The following is a 22,039-nucleotide window of genomic DNA, read 5'->3' as shown; positions in this document are numbered from 1 at the left end:
GGTGTGCATGTGTACTTCACGAGCACGCGCTTCACAACTTGTTGCGTTACACTCAGATTGGTGTCCAGTTCGCTTTTTGGAAATATCTACAAAATCATGAGGGCCGAAACATTGTGACTTGACACTGACGTGTTTCAGGTTTTAACAGGAATTTTAATTCCACTTTCATTACAATATATATGCATGCCACTGCCAGTACCGGCCTTAGATACATTATTTCTTCCAAAATGAACCGAGGGACAAATGTAAAACGCATTACTGTACGAATTTTACCATATTGAAAAAAGCGACCCCTGGAGGCACAGAATTTGATAGGTCACCAATTACTACGAAAAATAAACGCACAAACCAGGTGGTGTGTGACCTCTAGCGACAAACGACAAAAATGTTACATTAAAAGAGAAAACTTATGCTTTCAGAATTCAGAATGTTATTTCGAGGTAAAACTTTCTCCACACTTCAAAGTGTATTAAAACACTTAATTGCAAAACTAATTAGGAAAACTCTAATATGAGTTCCCAGAAGTTTTATTTTTCGCCACTAGGAAAACTCAGACATAAGATTGTTTTTTATTATAAAATACAAAACATACATTAACATAAATTGTGGGTCTTTAATTATCAGAAAATGAATTGCAATTATACCTTGAAGTTAGAAAATCTTAAAAGTGATGACCAGTGTGCCCATTTATAATTTACCTGATCTTGTGCAAGTTGTGCACATGTCAATAGATTGGGCTCTTTTCTTTTTTTACTGAGATAGTATATACTATATAAATATAAAGTTCCTGATACATTTTCAAAAGTCTACAGCTTTCAACTTCCTCTCCTCCCGTTCGGTGAGAGGCTGTTGGTTGAGGAGTTTGCCATGGAGGCGGTGGTGCTTCCCTATCCCCAACTTAGGAAGCCCTCTGTTCAACCCCTCCAACAGCACGCAGGATTTACAGAGCGCCTGGCTGGAGATGTAGCCACATCGGCCGCAAGTCCCCTGGACGGGCATCTTTACCCCCTCCTTCACAGACAGGTTCTCACCAGAGTGAATGACGTCTATTATGGAGCTAGGCCGCACAGCCTCCAAGTCCTTCAGGAAGGTACGAGCATGTCCGCGATAGGCGTTAGGCGAGTAGATGCACTCTGTGGAGAAGTAGTCTAACTTTTTGAAGTAAGCATAGAGCACAATCTCCTTTTCATAGGCATATTTGAGAGGCTTGCAGCGTGGGATGACACCCTCACCCTCAGAGGCTGTAGATATAGCTGTGCAGCGGCGCAAACGTGCAATGTCCCCTCGTAACACGTTCATCAACACGGTCTCTGCGATGTCGTCAGCATTGTGACCTGGAGTACAAACAGATAGCAAGAGTGATTGTATCAACCGTTACTGTCTGTGAAGTTATTGTATTTATGAAAAATAAGATGGGGGCAATAATACAACGATTCGACCATGCCATCTTTTTCAAGTAAGTAAAGACTGCGAGGCCGAACTGTCATATTATTGCTGCTGAGCTGTTAATGAAATTGAGGCATTTAAAAGCGAGTGGCTTAATAGCCAAAGGTTTTTTTTCCTCTCTTTTTTCTTGTGTTTATCCATAGAACAGCTTCTTTGAGATAAGCATGGAACTACTAAACAGGCCTTTCATTAAATGCATGATATAACAGACAAGTCACAACCACAGTACAGCAGACAGTTTCCAGTTACCTGTGCATATCTTATCTACTTTAAGCATAATGGCTCCTCTGTCTAGTGCCTGCCTTCTGAACACCCCACAGAAAGTGCAGTTATTCTTCAGTCCAATCTGCTTCACTATAGCATCCATAGTCCAGCCATACAGCTCTTCATAAGACACAATCTTAAGTGGCAGGTCATACTGCTGTTGGTTCCTCTTCACTGTCTCCAAGGAGTCATCTCGGTAACCTGTGATTCCCTCATCCACTGACAGCAGCAGAAGCTTGAGCCTGTAGTTGTATCGCTCGTTTAGCGTCTTCATTACATGTGCCAGCACCGTAGAATCCTTTCCACCAGAGGCACCGATTGCTACAGTTTCTCCAGGTTTGAAAAGCGTCGCTGCCACAATGGTCTGATGCACTTCCTCCTCGAAGGCACCAAAGAAGCACTCTTTGCATAGTGAGTGGCCGGTCTTTGGACGTCTAAGTGCTGCACGCTTCTCAGAGCAGCTACTGCACTGTATTGGCATCTTTACTATTAAAAAGAAAAGAAAAACTTTTGGATGTACGACAAATACATATTGTACAACAGAGAAGCAAACAGCAAAATGATATATTAAAAAGGAAAAAAATGTGGTGGCTCAGGGTAGAGGATAGCCCCTCTCGGAACCCTACATAAAGCTTTTATGAAATTTGATTGTCGCTTTATATAGGGTTCCTGGTCATGATAAGATTTTCTAATGCGATTGTTGGAACGCGGATATAAACAAACTCATCGTTTAGTCGATCGGCGCGGTATTACCACGTTTTTTATTGTGTTTGCTTACGAATGTGAAAACTATAAGTACCTTACATACCTCTGATAAAATCTCCTGTGTCGCGGAAGCCGTTAAGTATTTTTAATCCATGTTTGATTAAAAATGTGCTTTGATTTCTTCTTGTTTATTTACCGTTTATTGTACCGCCTCCCGATGTGCGGTTGGCTTTGCGGGCTACGTCCCTGCCTCTGATCTGCTCCGTCATAGCTGTAGCACCACTAGCTAGCCAGATAGGCGGTACAATGAGGTGTCAATAAACAAGGTAGGAAGAAGCGACATTTTTAATCAATCATGGATTAAAAATACTTAACGGCTTCCGCGACACAGGAGATGTGTCGGTATGGTATGTAAGGTACTTATAGTTCGCACATTCGTAAGCCAACACAGTTAAAAATGGCGTAAAACCGCGCCGATCGACTTCTCCTTACGTGTTTACATTGTATTTGTGTGTGCTTGTGTGTGCGTAACTGTGGCAGCCCAGCGTGAACCAGGACCCAATGGGTAAAGTAATCAAAGTGTCAGAAACTTTACTACATTTGGGTTCTGCTTGTGGGGCTAGGTAGAGGACAGAGTACAGCACTTGCAATGGCCGGGCTAGCCGCAATTTGCAACTCTAGATTTTTTAAATAATGTGATGAATCTAGAGTTGCAATACCCTCCATTGACTCCCCACTCATCCAATTTGCGTTTGTGATCCGATTGTCTTAAACGACGTTAAACTCATTAACATTGCAGCTGTGTCCAAACTTGAATTATCCTCTTTCAATCTGCCGAGCTTGTTTTTCATAAAAGTGAATTCCGGGCCTGGTCTACTCAAGGGAACAGGTAGCCCCTCTCGGAACCCTACATAAAGCTTTTATGAAATTTGATTGTCGCTTTATATAGGGTTCCTGGCCATGATAAGATTTTCTAATGCGATTGTTGGAACCCGGATATAAACAAACTCATCCTTTAGTCGATCGGCGCGTTATTACCACGTTTTTTCTTGTGTTCGCTTTCGAATGTGCGAACTATAAGTACCTTACATACCTCTGATAAAATCTCCTGTGTCGCGGAAGCCGTTAAGTATTTTTAATCCATGTTTGATTAAAAATGTCGCTTTGATTTCTTCTTGTTTATTTACCGTTTATTGTACCGCCTCCCGATGTGCGGTTGGCTTTGCGGGCTACGTCCCTGCCTCTGATCTGCTCCGTCATAGCTATAGCACCACTAGCTAGCCAGATAGGCGGTACAATGAGGTGTCAATAAACAAGGTAGGAAGAAGCGACATTTTTAATCAATCATGGATTAAAAATACTTAACGGCTTCCGCGACACAGGAGATGTGTCGGTATGGTATGTAAGGTACTTATAGTTCGCACATTCGTAAGTCAACACATGAAAAAACATGGTAAAAGCGCACAGAATCGTTTCTCATGGCGTGTTTACATTGTATTTGTGTGTGCGTAACTGGCGGCAGCCCAGCGTGAAACAGGACCCAATGGGTAAAGTAATCAAAGTGTCAGAAACTTTACTACATTAGGGTTCTGCTTGCGGGGCTAGGGAACAGGGATACTAGACACAAACGGGGTTAAATTCGTTCTAATGCTATGCCACCAACATGTGGGAATGCACTACCAACAAAAATCACAATATCTTCCTTCAAAACCGAATAAAAGAGCCCCGGTTTGCAATTTGCAACTGGTCCTAGACCTAAAAAGGTGATCGCTTAACACATGAAATGACCGGGGGGGTCAACTGTTTACTGTACATATACGTTTATTAGCCTACACTAATGTTGATGATGTATTTATTGCTGTATATTATTGTGTAAGAGTCGATTCATTGAATTGAATTGAATTGAATTGAATTGAATTGAATTGAATTTGAATTGAATTTGAATTGAATTTGAATTAAAATCAGCCTGTAAATTGCAGTGTCAAACGTGTTTAGCAAGTCCTCATGCACATTGAGCCCGACTGACTAGTAGTTAGCTCATTTTTATTCAAATTAACCAAAATGTATCCGCAAATACTTACAAAAATGTACATGTACACAACAACTAGAGTCAGAATAACAAAGGGTTGCCCAAATGCCCACGTAATCAATGAAAACTGTATGTATAACTTATGAAAAAGTATTTACCACCATGTGCTAGCACACCATCTGATGAGAGGACAACAACTGATAAACAGGAAGTTATGTCAGTGTCTTCTTCTGGCAATGTGACTTACTGGTGGTTGGCATAAACGTGCAATACCGCCACCTACTGTGAATTCAGGGACGTGTGCGTGTGTGTGCGTGTGTGTGTATTTTTGTGATTGATTGATTGATTGATTGATTGATTGATTGAAATCTTTATTAACAGTTTGCAGAATTACAGTACATTTCAAGCACAAACTCAATACAAAGACTGTTAACTGTGAGTGGACGACCCAATTAAGCCTTACACTTGTTTACAACAGGGTCCACATTGTTCAATTCATCAAAACATTTAGAGACAAACAAATAGACACTTCTATGTAGTTAAAGAACAGAACAGGAATTCATCATATAGGAAGCGAAAAGGGAAAAAAAGTATATATACAGTGAGGGGAACAGGGGGATAAAAGAAAAGAAAACGAAAGACAGAGTGTAGGGCGCCTGCACACAACACCATGCGTTGATGCCATGTGTGCATATGTGCAGGCACCCAACACCACGTCCATACAAAAACATAGTACAATCCATAGTACAAAGACAGAGTGTAGGGCGCCTGCACACAACACCATGCGTTGATGCCATGTGTGCATATGTACAGGCACCCAACACCACGTCCATACAAAAACATAGTACAATCCAGATACAAATTCAGCTTTTACAGAGGCCAGTTTCGAATTGCAGCCATCCGTAGGTGCCCTTTGAGAGCAGTTTTGAAGGAGCCAAGGGATTCACATGTCTTAATGACTGTTGGTAGGGCGTTCCACATTTTGGTCGCATAGGAGCGAAAAGAATTTAGTCCCTTGTTTGTGCCGAATCTGGGTTGTACATGGTTTGTTGCACTCCCTCTGGTGTTGTGGGTGTGGACTTCGTTTACATTAAGGAAGTATTTAGACAGGTACATGGGTATCTTGGTGGTGTATCTAATCTTGTGGACCAGACCCATTGCAAGATGCTGTACTCTGTCGTCGACCCTAAGCCATCCCAGCCTGTCAAAGTGGGCAGGGGTGAGGTGGGTTCGGGGGGTGAGGCCAAGTAGGAGCCTGACCAGTTTGTTTTGGGAGGTCTGGAGCCTTGTTTTAAGGGCCTTTGAGGTGCTGTGGTACCAGGAGGTGGATGCATAGTCAAAGAAACCTTGTACAAGGGCTCCTGTTAAGGTCTTCAAGGTGTTTTTGTCGACCAGTGAGGAGATCCTGTAGAGGAATCTTGTTCTTTGATTGACTTTTTTGATTACGTTGGTGGCCATCTTATCACCGGAAAGATTGGCCTCCAGGATGGAACCTAGGTAGGTAATTTGATCCTTCCGTGTGATAATATCATCACCAACTCTAACCAAGAAGCCATCTGCCTTTTTGAGATTACTATTTGATCCGAAGAGAATGGATTCAGTTTTTCCCAGGTGTAAGGATAGTTTGTTATCAGCGAGCCAGGTGCAGATTCTACCGAGTTCAGAGCTGAGGGTCTTTTCAACCTGCAGTTTGTTCCTGTCCGAGACCAGCAGTGCTGAGTCGTCTGCGAACAGGAACAAGTTGCAGTCACAAGCTGAAGTCATGTCGTTTACATATATTAGGAACAGTAAAGGCCCTAGTATGCTTCCTTGTGGGACGCCACAGCTCACTGGGAGGGGGGGGGACAGTGTTCCGTTCACTTCCACCATCTGTTCTCTCCCCTCCAGGTAGGATTGCATCCAGCTCACTGATGTGCTATCAAAACCAATAGCTTTAAGCTTGTTAACCAGTATGGAGTGGTTCACGGTGTCAAAAGCCTTTTGGAGGTCCAGCATGACCATGCCGCAGTATTTTCCAGCATCCACCTCGTGTTTGATGTGGTCGCTCAAATAGAGAAGGCATGTGTCAGTGGAGTGGGATGTTCTGAAACCAGATTGGAACTCGTACAACAATTTATTAGTGGCAAGATACTTTTCAACCTGTTCATAGACTATTTTTTCCATCACTTTCGAGATGGAGCTTAGAATAGAAATAGGGCGGTAGTTGCCGGGTTCTAATTTGCTCCCTTTTTTGTACAGGGGGGTTACTTTGGCCAGTTTAAAATCTCTGGGGACCTGTCCTTGTTTGATGGAGAGGTTAACTATGTGGGTGATGACTGGAGCTATGGAAATGGCTGAGTCTCTGAGAAATTTGGAGGGAATATTGTCATGGCCAGTGGCCTTGTGGGGTTGGAGGGCACTCAGTTTCTTAAGTACCTCCTCAGTTGTTACCATTGTCATTTTAAAATCATCTTTACAAACACCTAGGTTTTTGTAGAAGCCTTTGATGTGCTCTACACCAAAACGCCCAGAGTGGGAGGGCAGTTTGTTAACCAGCATTGTTGCAATGTTTGTAAAGAAGATGTTCAAGTGATTGGCTACATCAACCTTGTCAGTGATGAGGGTGTTATTTGATTTGATGTTTATGTTAGTAAACCTGGTTTTAAGTTTCTGACCACAGCCTAGTTGGTTGTTTAGTAGCTTCCAGAGCTCCCGAGGATTGTTTTTGATTTCCTCGGCTTTATCATTGATAAAGTTACTTTTGGCTGATTTGGTCATGGCAATTACACCGTTTCTTAGCTTGTTACATTGGGTTTTAAGGATGCACAGTTTGGTTTGGAGATCACTGTCGAAGCGCTTGGCTAGCTTGGACTTGCATTTAAGAAGTTCAGAGCATTTGTTGTCTCTGGCTTTCATTGCAGTCAGTATGTCCGAATTCATCCATGGCTCCGAGCGGGTTTTGACCCTGATGGTTCTCAGAGGAGCCATGTTGTTTAGTACTGTTGTAAATTTGGTTTTAAAGCCAAGCCATGCTTCTTCGACTAGTGAGCTCCTGAGCACATCGGACCAATCCAGTCTCTCCAGTTCTAGGTTAAAGGCCTCACTAGAGTAGGTTTTGAGGTCCCTAGATATGACTGTTTTGTGACAGTCAAATTTTAGTTTCTGTATTTTGCGGGTACAGAAAATCATAAAATGATCACTGAGCCCACATACAATAACCCCTTTCTTGGATTGAAATATTTATTAACAGTTTGTAGAATTACAGTACATTTTAAGCACAAACTCAATACAGAGACTGTCAACTGTGAGTGGACGACCCAATTAAGCATTACACTTGTTTACAACAGGGTCCACATTGTTCAATTCATCAAAACATTTAGAGACATACAAATAGACACTTCTATGTAGTCAAAGAACAGAACAGGAATTCATCATGTAGGAAGCAAAAAGGGAAAGGATACATATACAGTGAGGGTAAAAAGGGGGGGGCGGTGGGGGGGATTCAGATTTTACAGAGGCAGTTTCGAATTGCAGCCATCCGTAGGTGCCCTTTGAGAGCGGTTTTGAAGGAGTCAAGGGATTCACATGTCTTAATGACTGTTGGTAGGGCGTTCCACATTTTGGTGGCATAGGAGCGAAAATAATTTAGTCCCTTGTTTGTGCCGAATCTGGGTTGTACATGGTTTGTTGCACTCCCTCTGGTGTTGTGAGTGTGGACTTCGTTTACATTAAGGAAGTATTTAGACAGGTACATGGGTATCTTGGTGGTGTATCGAATCTTGTGGACCAGACCCATTGCAAGATGCTGTACTCTGTCGTCGACCCTAAGCCATCCCAGCCTGTCAAAGTGGGCAGGGGTGAGGTGGGTTCGGGGGGTGAGGCCAAGTAGGAGCCTGACCAGTTTGTTTTGGGAGGTCTGGAGCCTTGTTTTAAGGGCCTTTGAGGTGCTGTGGTGTATCTTCCTAACTTTTCTTTTTCTATTCCATTGATCCATTGATTCTATAAAAAATAGTGTGGTACTGTCTGTCTGTCTGTCTGTCTGTCTGTCTGTCTGTCTGTCTGTCTGTCTGTCTGTCTGTCTGTCTGTCTGTCTGTCTGTCTGTCTGTCTGTCTGTCTGTCCACTCACAGTTAACAGTTTTTGTATTGAGTTGTACTTGAAATGCACTGTAATTATGCAAACTGTCACCAATCAATCAATCAATCAATCAATCAATCAATCAATCAATCAATCAATCAATCAATCAATGTGTATGTTAGCTGTCACCCTTTATACATTAGTACTGTCTCAGTACTGACAGCTGTCGTACTGATCTGTCTGTCTGAATGTCGCACTGACACACCAGATCAATAGGCTACATTCTAAAGTACTCAGATGATACAACTTTGATTTCATTCCTAGATAGTTCCAGTGATCCTAGACTGCACCAACTCAGAGTAAATAAGGTGGTTAAGTGGTGTGACAACAACGCTCTCATCATTAACACAAAAAGAGAGAAGAGATATGTTTTTGGTGCACCATTAGAGACACACAGATCCCCCATCGCTATGCATAGTGAACAGATCAACCAGGTATACAGGTATGTTGATATAGGCTACCTAAGTAGTAATAGACCATCTTTTGCTGGAGAAAGATCAGATTGAATCAGTGTGTAAGAAAACAAAGCAAATAATCTATTTACACACACACACACACACACACACACACACACACACACACACACACACACACACACACACACACACACACACACACACACACACACACAGTACAGTACAGTACAGTACAGTACAGTACAGTACAGTACAGTACAGTACAGTACAGTACAGTACAGTACAGTACAGTACAGTACAGTACAGTACAGTACTCCGGCCGTATTGATACAAATAGTTTGACTGTTCAATATCACACACTCTCTGCACATTTTACCCGCAGGTTATTAACATAATATAGGTGTAACTTAACATTGTGGGAGAGAGCAAGGCAGTGAGTGAGCGAGATAGAGAGGGCCAAGAGTGGCAGGGGTTGACTGACGCTTGACATTCAGTTGGAGCTTGGAGGCCCCCCTGAGGGTGGAGGCCCGTTTTAATTGAAACTGGTGAAACATAGCTAAGGCCTCCTATGAGTACAGTACAGTACAGTACAGTACAGTACAGTACAGTACAGTACAGTACAGTACAGTACAGTACAGTACAGTACCAGAGCACACAGTACAGTACAGTACATAATACATATTTATAAATTGGGGGGTACGTGAGACTTCACCAAATTGACCAGTTCTCTTGTATTTGACTCGATGGGACGGTAATACACGGTATACATAATTATAGTATATCTCTTGTATTTGATTCTGTGATTGGATCGATAAATTAAGTCAGACTAGACTTTTTCGACAAGATGTACATTTTCATTTTATTGCTGTATTACTGATACAATTGCCTCAGAGGATGTTACAACATTTTCAATAGGCATCAAAATGCAGTTTGAAGTAGATGAGGTGACGTGGGAGAAGGTCGAGGGTCAGAAAGGATCAAGGATCATTGCTGGAATGAGTCACAAGCCTAGTTGGTTGGGTGGAAAGCACCCCTCTGGTGCCACTGCATGTCTCTGATGCGACGAACTGACTGGATCTGTGGAATCTGGGCTCCAAACTCTGCACAATCCTTGTACTCGCCCTTCTCAAAGAGGTACTGGAAACCTCTGTAGCCGGGGTATTGATATCCCACCCACCTGGTATACCGGGAGCACAGGTACAAGCTCACAATGTGTCACATCGCAACGCATTGTAAGCTTGTAGATCGGCCATTTTCAAATGGCTGAAATAATAACAATCTACAAAGTAACTAAAGTTTTCAAATAAATGTAGTAAATGTACAATATCTTCCTCTGAGATGTATAGTGGAGTAGAAGTAAGTATTGGAAATGGACAATTCTCAAGTAAAGTACAAAAAGATACCTCAAAATTGTACTTATGTACAAGTACTGTACTGTACAGTACTTAAGTAAATGCACTTAGTGACTTTACGCCACTGAACTTACGTTCCACTCTGCACTCTAATGGAGGAGACCTTCTCCTGGTAGCCATGTGCGTGGAAGCTGGGGACGTCGTCGTCTATGATCTCGATCTTCTTCCCCGCAAAGCTGGGGTTTTCATAAAGGACAATCTTGTGCTCCTGGCTGTCCTGAGGGAGCAACACACATCAAAGTGCATCACGTGTGGATCAAACAACAAAGTGGAGAACAACAGAATGGGCAGAATCATTCTCATTCTACTACTCTGCCAAACAGAATGTGGAATGACACAATCCATTAAAAGGATGTTTAACAGTGGTTTCATTCAGAATTGGCCTGAAAAAAGAAATAAAATAAAAACATTTATCAGGAGTAAATGTACATACTATATAGAGTTTTGTATTTGTTGATGACATGTATTATTGTGTTAAGTTTTTATGTTATGTTGATGAATTGAATACAGGGCCGAAATGGAAACCCCTGGACTTTTTTGTGTTATCCTTTTAGCCTTAATGTCTTACTGTACTAGTGTACCACGTGCTGTTTCAATCAATCAAGCAATCAATCAATCAATAACAAACCCTGACAGAGCGTCCCACACACAATTGAATCCCAACTAACTTTAAGTGTTTGTTGAATAGTAGTATACTAGTAGACCAGTTGTTTACCACTTTAATGGGGCGGAATGCAGAGATGATATCGCTGCGCCCGCTATTGGTCCAGGAATCCCAGCGAGGATACTCCCCCTTCTCAAACACATACTGCTCCCCCTTACAGCCAACCTGCTCATATCCCACCCATCTAAGAGGAAGCAGTGGAGAGAAGGTGGGTTAGGCAGGAGAATATTAATGGGACAAAGATGTGTTTCATCCTCTTTCTCTCTCATTTACCTGTTCAGCCAATCTGGGAATCAATCGTAAAAAAAGAGAATCAATCACTCACTCACTCACTCACTCACTCACTCACTCACTCACTCACTCACTCACTCACTCACTCACTCACTCACAATTGCTTCAAATCTTGCTCTCTCACTCTCTCACTGTCTCCATCACTCTCTCGGTTATGTTTTTTCTTTTTTTTTTAAACTAATTAATCATTTTTATCCTTTCCAATGTTCATTATGTGTCTGAGGCACACACACACACACACACACACACACACACACACACACACACACACACACACACACACACACACACACACACACACACACACACACACACACACACACACACACACACACACACACACACACACACACACACACACACACACACACACACACACACACACACACACACACACACACTCACGGTCCACACAGCACCAGTATGGAGCCCACTTTCTCCACGCCTGCTTCCGGGAGGTTGTTGCAGGGACCAGTCAGCTCATGGCAGTGTCCCTGGAAGTTTTCCTGATCATAGATAATCAGCTGTTGTGTGGAAGAAAAATGAGAATGAATGAATTAGTAAAAAAAAAAAAGTTGATCATAATAGCCTTGTATAATCAAACTTAAATGTGTGATGAGATTTCAGTGCTGATATTGTTTTCTACTGAGTTCAGTATATTTGTTATTATGAAACCCTGTCATAATAAACACCCCAGCCATTTCCAGACCTTTTCACTTGAGACCCAAAAGATGATTTTGGTGCCTCACCTTGAAAGCACTGGTTCCTGGCTGCTGCTGCTTGGAGGCAGGATTCTGGTGGTCTGTGGCCATAGTGAATGGATGTGTAATGATGACGCTGGAAAAAAAAGAAACAGCCATGAAGAATGATTTGTTTTGTTTTTTGATAAACACCACAGGGGTGTGTATTCATAATTAAACATGTATAAGTTTAGATGGAGCACAATGGCCACAAAACAATGATTATGATATTTTTATATCATGCAATAACATAGAATTTTGAATTGAGTTTGTTATGCATGTGAAAAATGCATAACAATCCAATATCTATCCTTTATTAAATCACATATGCATGAAAACAAGCTACAACTCCCAAACAAGCTACAACCTTTAAAATAAACCATACAAGTTTATATTGGTTTAAGGATTGATTCTAGAAGTTTAAACCTAAAATAAAAAACAGTATTAAAAAATAAACAATTTGTGTGTGTGTGTGTGTGTGTGTGTGTGTGTGTGTGTGTGTGTGTGTGTGTGTGTGTGTGTGTGTGTGTGTGTGTGTGTGTGTGTGTGTGTGTGTGTATATATATATATATATTTATATATACTTTTCTCTTTTTCTTTTGTCAAATTGAGTGTGACATGAATCCCTTACCAGTACCTGTCTGTGCCAGTGTGTTTGTGATGGCATTCTGAGCTCAATATATACAGGCCGCTCAGGGGTGGAAACTTTGCCAACAGACCCCTGTGTCCAAGCTTCCCTCCAGATCAGCCTGCAATAGGCCGAACAGACAGAACCAAAGGGTCACCACACAGCCTGCCCGCCAACCCCCCATCTCACGCCCCCACAAAGTTATTTCATTAGTTGTCAATTTTGTCCAGCCGGTCATTGTTCGATATCCACATGATTCAGCACAACCAGTGCCAAGAGTCCCACATCTACAATGAGAACGGCCTGTGTGCCATCAGAGAGAGAGAGAGAGAGAGAGAGAGAGAGAGAGAGAGAGCAAGGGAGAGAGAGGATCTATAGAAAGGATGTCACTGTGCCAGAAAGATTGGGACGGAGAGGAATACTGAATTCAAGCTAATGTAGAACATTTCACTTTAATGGTTATCAATTCAAATGCAGATACCACCATTGTTCTCTCTATACATAGAAATAGAATAGGTTTGCAGTTTAAACAAGGAAATAAGTCAAAATCGCTGAACCCGCAGGTGAACATGCATGCTTTCGCATGGTAAATGTATTTAACATTTATCATACCAGGTAATGAATTGCATTTTTAGGTAGTCACTTTGTGATCAGAGAACTCTTTTTTGAGTAAGACCTGGTCAGAGTTAAAGTAAATTGCTAGTTAATCTGGACAAATATACAACTCTTCATTTCATTAGTTGTATTACATGCTAGTATTATCAGAATGTAAACACTCGGTTAATGTGACTGAAGCACATTGCTCTCTCTGTGTTTAACAAGTGATTTTCATAACACCAGATATTAGAGGGAAAGTGTTGTTGGCACAACAACCATGTTGGAGGTTACAGTATATGCGTGTGTGGATGCTGACCATGAACATATATAAAAGTTATTGGGATAATGTGTGGATAAATAAGATACTAAGCAAAATGATACCCAACACAAGTGTGGTACTGTATTTGGGAAACCTAACACAGGAAAATACACAAAGAGAAGATATATAGTACTACAAAGTATTACAAAGCAGTGGCTGAACATTGTGGAAGAGATATTTGAATAAACTCTTCCAGTTATCTGAGAAAACAGAAGTTGCATCATTGTAAACTTTTCAATGCACAGACATGGGTACTGTGTATATACTGGGGGGGGGAGAGGGGAGAGAGTTAGAGTTGGGGAGTGACACACAGCAAAGGTCTGCCAGGCTCATCACAGCCTATGTGGTACAATACAATACAAAAAAACATATGGGCACAAAAGGGGACTCTCTGATCCTGTAAAGTATTAAACACGTGAATAATTGTACACTGAGGATTTGACTGCTTATCTGTGATGCATTGCATCACATTTTTCACACCATCCTGCCACAAAGTATGAAAGGCAGTGGTTTTGCAGGCAGTGTCTCCCATCAAATGTCAGATAACCACTTTCAACCTGGTGTTGTCATTAAAGGTGAACAATTTAAAAACATATCGAGACATTTTCAAAATAGCAGATCTGTCAGCTCAGACAGCTGCTACTTCTGTTTTTAGCTTCTTTTAAAAAAAAACAAGTAAGCTGTGGGTACAAGTACAGTTACAAGAATAATCAACTTATTCTGAGGTATTTGTTATACTTTTTAGATTAATTAGGCCATAAAAACCATGAATGAATGAATGAATGATTGACATGTTGAAAATTACACTGAAAATAATGAGTACTTGTAGCAGGAATTGAAAGAATGAAAGTATTGCAACTTCTGATGTCGAGCACATAGAACAGCGTGTTATTTCACACTCTGCACTCACACTGACAACACAACACACACACACCTCTTCCCCCCCAAGGGCCCCACCCTATCCCCTTAAAGAACCATGGTGAATTATGCCCGCTCCTAAGTATGCCTTAATTGTCTACACCAGGCCGAAGGCATGGGGAGAGAGTATGTTTTGCACTCCGACTCGTCCGTCCGTCCATGTGTCCGTGTGTGTGTCCGTCCGTCCGTCCGTCCGTCCTTCCGTCTGTGAACAGCTAATCTCCGGCACCGTTAGCCCGGTCGATGCCAAATTTTCACACACACTCCCTGGATGCTAACGATGAACCTCTGCCCCAAAATGTCCAGTATGGCCTGTTATAGCGCCACCAGGAGGCCGCTTTGTGCAAAACAAGTTTTTGGACAGTACACTTACAGATTTTGTCCAAACATCACGCAAATTAGTAGGCTACAGTCTCTCTAGAGCCATTCAACGAAACGGGAAACGGGAAATCATGAACACATCGTGTGATTTCCGTGAGGAAACATTCCCACTAGGCCGAGGAAGAAATGCCACATTCAACTCAGCCTCATGGTGGCGCTATAACTGGCCGAAAAGTATTTTTTACCTCTAACTGCACGGATCTGTGGATAACTTTGTAGGCTATGCCAACTCCCTAGAGGCCAAGGAAAAACCTTTGCCTAGAATTTTTCACATCTGCTCTTTATATCGCCACCAGGAGGCCGACATATGTAAAACACATTTTCTAATATTACTCCTTTTTTCACGCAAATCGGTACACATGGGTGCGTTCGGAAATGCACACCGGGAGCGCACTCGCCTATTAGTTTGCATTGCACAGTGCGCTATTTCCGAACGCGCCCATGCTCTCCATAGTCATGTGATCAAGACGGGTTTGTTTGATTTCTCATAATCCACCCTCATTGGCTACAATTGGCTTCTACACTTTTCAGGAGTAGCCTGCTTTGTACAAATCGCCACAACTCCTCAACGCAGCGTCCGATTGTGGTGAAACTGTGCATGCATATTCCCACTAGGCTTTGGAAGAAATGCCACTTCAGTTTTCAAATCAGCCTCATGGTGGCGCTACAACAGGCCAAGCCGCGTCTTTTTCATTGATTGATTTAAATATTTATTAACAGTTTGCAGAATTACAGTACATTTCAAGCACAAACTCAATACTAAGACTGTTAACTGTGAGTGGACGACCCTAAAGCATTACACTTGTTTACAACAGGGTCCACCATGTTCAATTCATCAAAACATTTAGAGATGTACAAATAGACACTTCTATATAGTTAAAGAACAGAACAGGAATTCATCATAAAGGAAGCAAAAAGGGAAAATAAACATATACAGTGAGGTGGGAAAGGGTGGGGGGGGATTCAGATTTTACGGGGGCCAGTTTCGAATTGCAGCCGTCCGTAGGTGCCTTTTGAGAGCGGTTTTGAAGGAGTCAACGGATTCACATGTCTTAATGACTGTTGGTAGGGCGTTCCACATTTTGGTGGCATAGGAGCGAAAAGAATTTAGTCCCTTGTTTGTGCCGAATCTGGGTTGTACATGGTTTGTTGCACTCCCTCTGGTGTTGTGGGTGTGGACTTCGTTTACATTAAGGAAGTATTTAGACAGGTACATGGGTATCTTGGTGGTGTCTCGAATCTTGTGGACCAGACCCATTGCAAGATACTGTACTCTGTCGTCGACCCTAAGCCATCCCAGCCCCGTCACACACACACAGTCAGTCAGTCAGTCAGTCACACACAGTCAGTCAGTCAGACACACACACACACACGTTTATATTGCTCCTAAACATTTTGCCAAACATCACACACACACACCTATCCTCCTGGTGGAGACCTGTGCCCAGAAGGGCACTTTTTCTAGTTATATTTTGAAATCAGGACTTTTACTTGTAACAGAGAATGTCTACATTTAAATAAAAAGTACTTTTTGCACCACTGTTTCATGTTGGTGGAGAAGGACAGATAGTTAGGGCCGGAGGGAGGTTGTTGAGGGCTCTTGTTGTAGGTTTGTTGAGCGGTGAAGGTCTTGGAGGACTGCTGTGGTCTTTGGAGCGGGTGCAGGTGTAAAGCGAGCAGATGAGTGCTGAACATGTTGGAGTTAGTTACAGTAGTAGTCTCCTCCTTAGTTCATGATCTGGAAACAGAAAAACAAGACAAAGAAAGAGCGTGTATTTATTCATCTTATTGAATCTACAAAAATACAATTTATTGTGTGTGTGTGTGTGTGTGTGTGTGTGTGTGTGTGTGTGTGTGTGTGCGTGCGTGTGTGCATTGAATGAGATTGCAAAGCATTACCTTGCCTGAGTTGCCTCCCATGATTCACTCCTCCAGATCAAGGTCAGCCGGGTCTGAGGACGAGACAAAAGGGAGACAGCACACAAATTAGCCTTTAGCCTATACTGTGTCTGTGTGCCTGATTAAACCATAAACAGACAAACAGCACTATATTGGTGGAAGTCGGATTACTACAGTACAGACAGAGTACTGTACATTAAAGACTGAAATCGCATTCCAAATGGACCCTTATGAGGTCCTGAGAGTGTGAAATGGACCCTTGTATTTGTACACTCTCAGAGTATATGGGGGTACTCCTTGGAATGAAAAGTCTTGAGAACAACTTACTTTCTGGCACTGAGCCAGCTGGCAGGCCAGGGTGGGTAGAGATGCTCGCAGTGTCCTCAAAGCGGATGAAGCACAGGCCGCCAGTTTTGACGATGGACTCGATCCACTTCTGTCTCCGGTCCACTCTGGTGTAGACCGTTTCTAACCCATCACAGCTGGGGTGGTCGCTAAAGCTTGCAACTCCAGACTGGACCCAGACTGAGCTGTATTTGCTGACCATTGGACTTCCGTACTGATAAGACAGAAATGAACATGGTTTTACTCTTCAGTTCTACTCAGTTAATTATCGCTAAGATTTGAATGGCATCTGAATGGCATTAATACCTCGCCTGATTCCAGCAAACCAAAACCACCACAGATCATGTTGTCTGTGATACATCCAGGGTAGGTACGGTTGCAGACTTTGTTGTCCAGAACTGGAACCTGGACTTGCTGCAGAACTTTAGAAAGGGGCCGAGGGACTGTAGATAGACAATAGAACAATCTTATCAGTCTGCAGCCGCCCACTGTAGTGGCTGCCTTAGACAGTTTTTACAGTATTAATCACTTTCAACCGTGTGACCATATTTTGTGCATGTTGTATTAAAACTCTGCAATCTGTCATAACATAATTTTCTGGAATTCTACAGTGTTTTTCCAAATTGTTGGCCATCAGAGTGCCATTTTCACTATTTCAAGTGACATTTGATGTCATGCTCACCTCCCTTGGCGTAGAGGTTCCCCCAGCCAAGGGCCCAGCTGGGAGTGCCGTTGCTGAACACGCTGCCAGTGGCTGCCAGACACACAGGTCTGATCTTGTCAGTGAACGGGACAGGAGAAGCCAGTCGGAGCAGAGCCATGTCGTTGGCACCAGTCTTAGGGTCATATTCTGGATGAAGCACAACTTCAGCAACAGCTCTGGACACTCCATTTGGACCATTCAGGTTTCTCTTCCCCAAGACAACGCACACACTTTCTGGGCTGGAAAAGAGAAATATAAACATCCTAGTGAAAATGTATATTGCTTATCTTTCTGTGTCAATGTTTTTAGCTTTTTAGTTTGTTTCAAAAACAGTAAATCTAGCAGATCTACAAGCTCACAACGAGTCACATTCATCACGTTGTGGGCTTATAGATAGGCTATTTTCATTGTGTTGACTGAGGGTAAGTGATTCATTCATCACGATTGGTTTTGGTCTAAACTGAAAAATATTATTAGATGACAATGTGGGGAACCGCCACTCTTAGAAGTTGTATATGTTCTATCACAGTCAGGCTCCCACTGTCAAAGATTAGACTATAAATAAATGAATGAGTCTGTGTCGTTTACCGATAGAAGCAGTGACTAGAAGAGAGGACCCATTCATTGTTGATCAGGGAACCACCGCACGTGAAAGAATCCATGGTAGAACCATGAGGCCTTATCCCGACCATGAAGGGCCAACTTCCTTCCTCGGAATCCTCGCCTCCAACTGTACATGAACCTGGAGAAGAAATGATTCAGATATATTATAATATAATGTATATTATACATACAGTATATATTTTAATGTACCACAATACACTATAGTACTTAATATTGTAATATCCTAATAATAACATTTTATGGATTATCATGTATGCTATTATACTGGGAACAAAAAAACTATGTTGGCACATCATTATGTAGCTATATAAAACATTGCAATAATAAAACACATTGTTATGAAACCTACGGCTTAGGGCAACGATCAAGATAACCAGAAGTAGATCAGTGGTAGCCACGCTCAGAAGACCTAAAACAGCGTCACGATTGTCATTGCACCATTTGAAGATTTGGCGATCTGGAGGACACACACACACACACACACACGCAATATGTAAGATGTTTGAACCTAAAATGTAGTTACATTTAGGATTATAAAATAACATTTATTTATTTATTTCTGTAAATTTTCTATTAAAATATCTTACCGTCTGTCTCTTCAGCAGTCAATTCAAGCTGAGGGCCGTGCATGCTGCAGTCAGACTCAGCCATGATGCCCATGTAAGAAGGTGATTGAACACACAGAGAACACAAGAACCCACAACAGGCACAACATCCTGTTATACACGTTCATCAGAAACGCCTACTGTCAAGTGCTACATTGTATCGCAAAATAGGGACACAAAATGATGTGTCACTGCAGATATCACAAATCACATGTTTTTCCAAGACTGTATTGTGGCAATTCAGTTATGCCAATAATTATACTGTGTTACTGTTCTCATCTCAAACCTTTTCACATATTTGGCCACAGACTCCCGATCTGAAAAGTGTATTTAACCATACACAATTTGTGTGGTTAAAATGTTTTAAAGAAAACAAAATCCAAATGTTTCATACTTTTAGAAAATAATCTTTTGTCATTGTTCATTTGCATATATATTATTTGTCCCCGGCATTTAACCCATCCTATTTATTAGGAACAGTTAGCCAGGGAGCAGTTAGGGGTCAAGTGTCTTGCTCATGGACACTGACATGCACAGAGCGGAGCCGACACAAGTGTGTCGGCTGTGGCCAAAGCCAGGCTTATGTCATTAGCAAAATAGCCCTTGGGCCCTTTATGTACACAGATGCAGTCCATCTTCTTACAATAAATGCACCACGTCTCTGTGTGTATATGTATGTATCGTGTACGTCTGTACTCCACGTAACTCGATAACCGTTCACCCCAACTACTTCAAATTTGACACACGCGTTCCACACCACCACACGGAGTGCAGTACCCGGCCTTGAGTCGGTCGGATACACAGTTGTCCAGAACCGCCACAAAAAGCTATTGTCAGGCTCTGCCAGTGGACATACAGTAATGAGCCTAAGAGCTAAGGGCCAATTCATACTGCTATTTTAGAGCCGAAAAGAAGTCGGTTCTGCAAGGTCCTATAGGGACGAATTTAGTTAGGCTCTATAAAATCAAATCATACACCCTCGTGGCTAGTGTCGAACTCGCTTTTTGGAGGACCTTGACATGAATATTTTTCTGGCCGGGAAATTAACCTAGCAGCTAGCACAGTGGGTAAATATCCGACTGCCCCTCGCTGACTGGTGCGCCCTCCAGTCAGTCAAACACACCCTGTTGTCCTAGCGTGTGTGTGTGCGTGTGTGCGTGTGTGTATGTGTGTGCGTGCGTACTGGTAGCACACACAGGCATGCATATAAACATCACCGTTAGTCACCATCTCACAGTAGAACAACTTGAAAGTTTTTTTTTCACAAGGTCACAATGTGCCATTTTAAAAGTAAGCCTTTGGTTTTGGATAATTTTATCTGAGCGAAACTCCTATTTTAACATTGTAACCACCGCACATGAATGGAATGTCCTGAAATGTCTCCGTCAGTATCGTCCCTGCTGACTACTTGACCTTTACTTGCTTGTATAACTGTAGCATATACTTTTAGTGATATGGGAATATTGGACCAGTACTGCTGTCAGAAGTAGGTATATGGTGGAAAGGAATTTGCATTGAAGAACATAAATAACCAAGAGACTGAAAATTATACTTAATGATATTATTATTGAAAAAACAAAACAAAAATAAACAACAACAAACAATTCAACAATTAATTCAACCCAAAATATAGAATTCAGTCGTCCAGTCAATTGTTCATATAGTCACTCAAGTCAGGGGGGAATGTGAGGCAGTTCTTGTAATGGAATGTATGTAGCAGTTATGGAGGGGAAGTGTTTGTGTGAGTGAGCAGTGATTCCTACCGTCCAGGTAGGACAGCAAGGGGGGGGGATTTCTCTGGATCGCTCTGAGGGCTAGCTCGCCATTGTGTTCGTTCAGCAAATCAACATCATCAACGTCATGGGTGTTATGAACTCTAGGAAAAAACCTGGCCTGAACACAAAAGAGGCCAAATTAAATATATCATCAAAATAATAACTAAAGTAGCTGTCCATCCGTTAATCCGTTTAAGCTTCAAAATGAAAATAAACAAACCCAAACAAAACACTTTAAACAACCATCATTTCAAACAAACTCATTTCAAAACAAATCATATACAAACTCACCAATTCAGTTCAACCAGTTCAGCTCATCAGTTTAGTTCATCAGTTCAGTTCAGTATTTGGAGTCTAAAATCAATGATCAGGGTCAGTGTTAATATGATGTATTGTGAGGAAGAGTAAAATGGTAAATTGTTTGCAAGAGAATGGGAATACAGACCTGCCACAGCCAGTGATGTGCACCTCACTGACTGAGACAAAATGGCTGTGCTTTATACTAGGGTGTGGTGATGACTAGGGTGTGGTGATGATTGCTGATTGAAACTGGTGTGACTGAGTGAGTGAGTGAGTGAGTTGTAAACTGATGCAGTACATGTGACCATACAAATGCATGCATACAACCAGATACAAATACATACAGTAAACCTGGGTTACATCCTCCCCCCCTAAATCCATGCACTTTTGAAGAGTTAGAGTCCCATTAATTTATGATGCTTTCCCCCTTTCTGAACCACTTCGTCACCCAGAACTTAGTCTATAGCTTGACACAGTTTTGGAAAAGGATTTGGGTGTTTCATTCGGGGAAGAGGAGTGGGAAGTTATAGCAGTGATGAGAATTGTGGGTAAATCAACATTTTAATAGCCGTGCTTCCATGCATCCTTTTTACACCTTTTGTCCATTTGTAACCATAACCCTAAAGCCTATACAAGCCCACAGCGCTTCACCCTGAGAGAATTAACCAGAACAAAGGGGACACACCTTCCACCAGGTTGTTGAGAAACACATTTTGTAGTTAAAGTCATTAAATGCACTCCTTATACAACAGTTCTCAAGCATGTTAATTTCAATTTGGTATGAAATAGGACCACGGGCCCCCATAACTCTGAGAGGTACAAACTCTCATCCCTGTTCCCTGACCCCACTCCGAGAACCACAA

The 22,039-nt window shown here is 42.0% G+C and overlaps 2 protein-coding genes across 2 annotated transcripts; both read right to left on the bottom strand.

Annotated features, from left to right (window-relative positions):
• Positions 1-169: 169 nt before the first annotated feature.
• On the bottom strand, positions 170-4,633 carry ctu1 (cytosolic thiouridylase subunit 1 homolog (S. pombe)). Its single transcript, XM_080766173.1, has 3 exons — positions 4,603-4,633; positions 1,696-2,196; positions 170-1,334 (listed from the first exon to the last, which is right to left on the bottom strand). The coding sequence occupies exons 2-3, from the start codon at positions 2,189-2,191 to the stop codon at positions 799-801; spliced, it is 1,032 nt and encodes a 343-aa protein (XP_080622299.1). The 5' UTR covers positions 2,192-2,196; positions 4,603-4,633; the 3' UTR covers positions 170-798.
• A 5,350-nt stretch (positions 4,634-9,983) lies between these two features.
• crybb2 (crystallin, beta B2) lies at positions 9,984-12,154 on the bottom strand (the record flags this gene model as incomplete). Its single annotated transcript, XM_080765206.1, has 5 exons — positions 9,984-10,152; positions 10,462-10,604; positions 11,103-11,235; positions 11,748-11,866; positions 12,092-12,154. The coding sequence occupies 5 exons, from the start codon at positions 12,152-12,154 to the stop codon at positions 9,984-9,986; spliced, it is 627 nt and encodes a 208-aa protein (XP_080621332.1).
• Between the last annotated feature and the right edge of the window lie 9,885 nt (positions 12,155-22,039).

Source organism: Protomyctophum bolini (assembly GCF_963924005.1).
Source record: "Protomyctophum bolini genome assembly, chromosome: 6".
In the NCBI taxonomy this organism is placed as follows: Eukaryota; Metazoa; Chordata; class Actinopteri; order Myctophiformes; family Myctophidae; genus Protomyctophum; species Protomyctophum bolini.
Note: the sequence above shows the minus strand (reverse complement) of the source record. Positions and strands in the feature narration are given on the sequence as shown.

Coding starts and splice junctions, on each gene's coding strand:
- ctu1 (XM_080766173.1), bottom strand. CDS start 2,191: ATGCCAATACAGTGCAGTAGCTGCTCTGAGAAGCGTGCAGCACTTAGA. Junction 1,335..1,695: donor AGTAGATAAGATATGCACAG/GTAACTGGAAAC, acceptor TTTGTACTCCAG/GTCACAATGCTGACGACATC.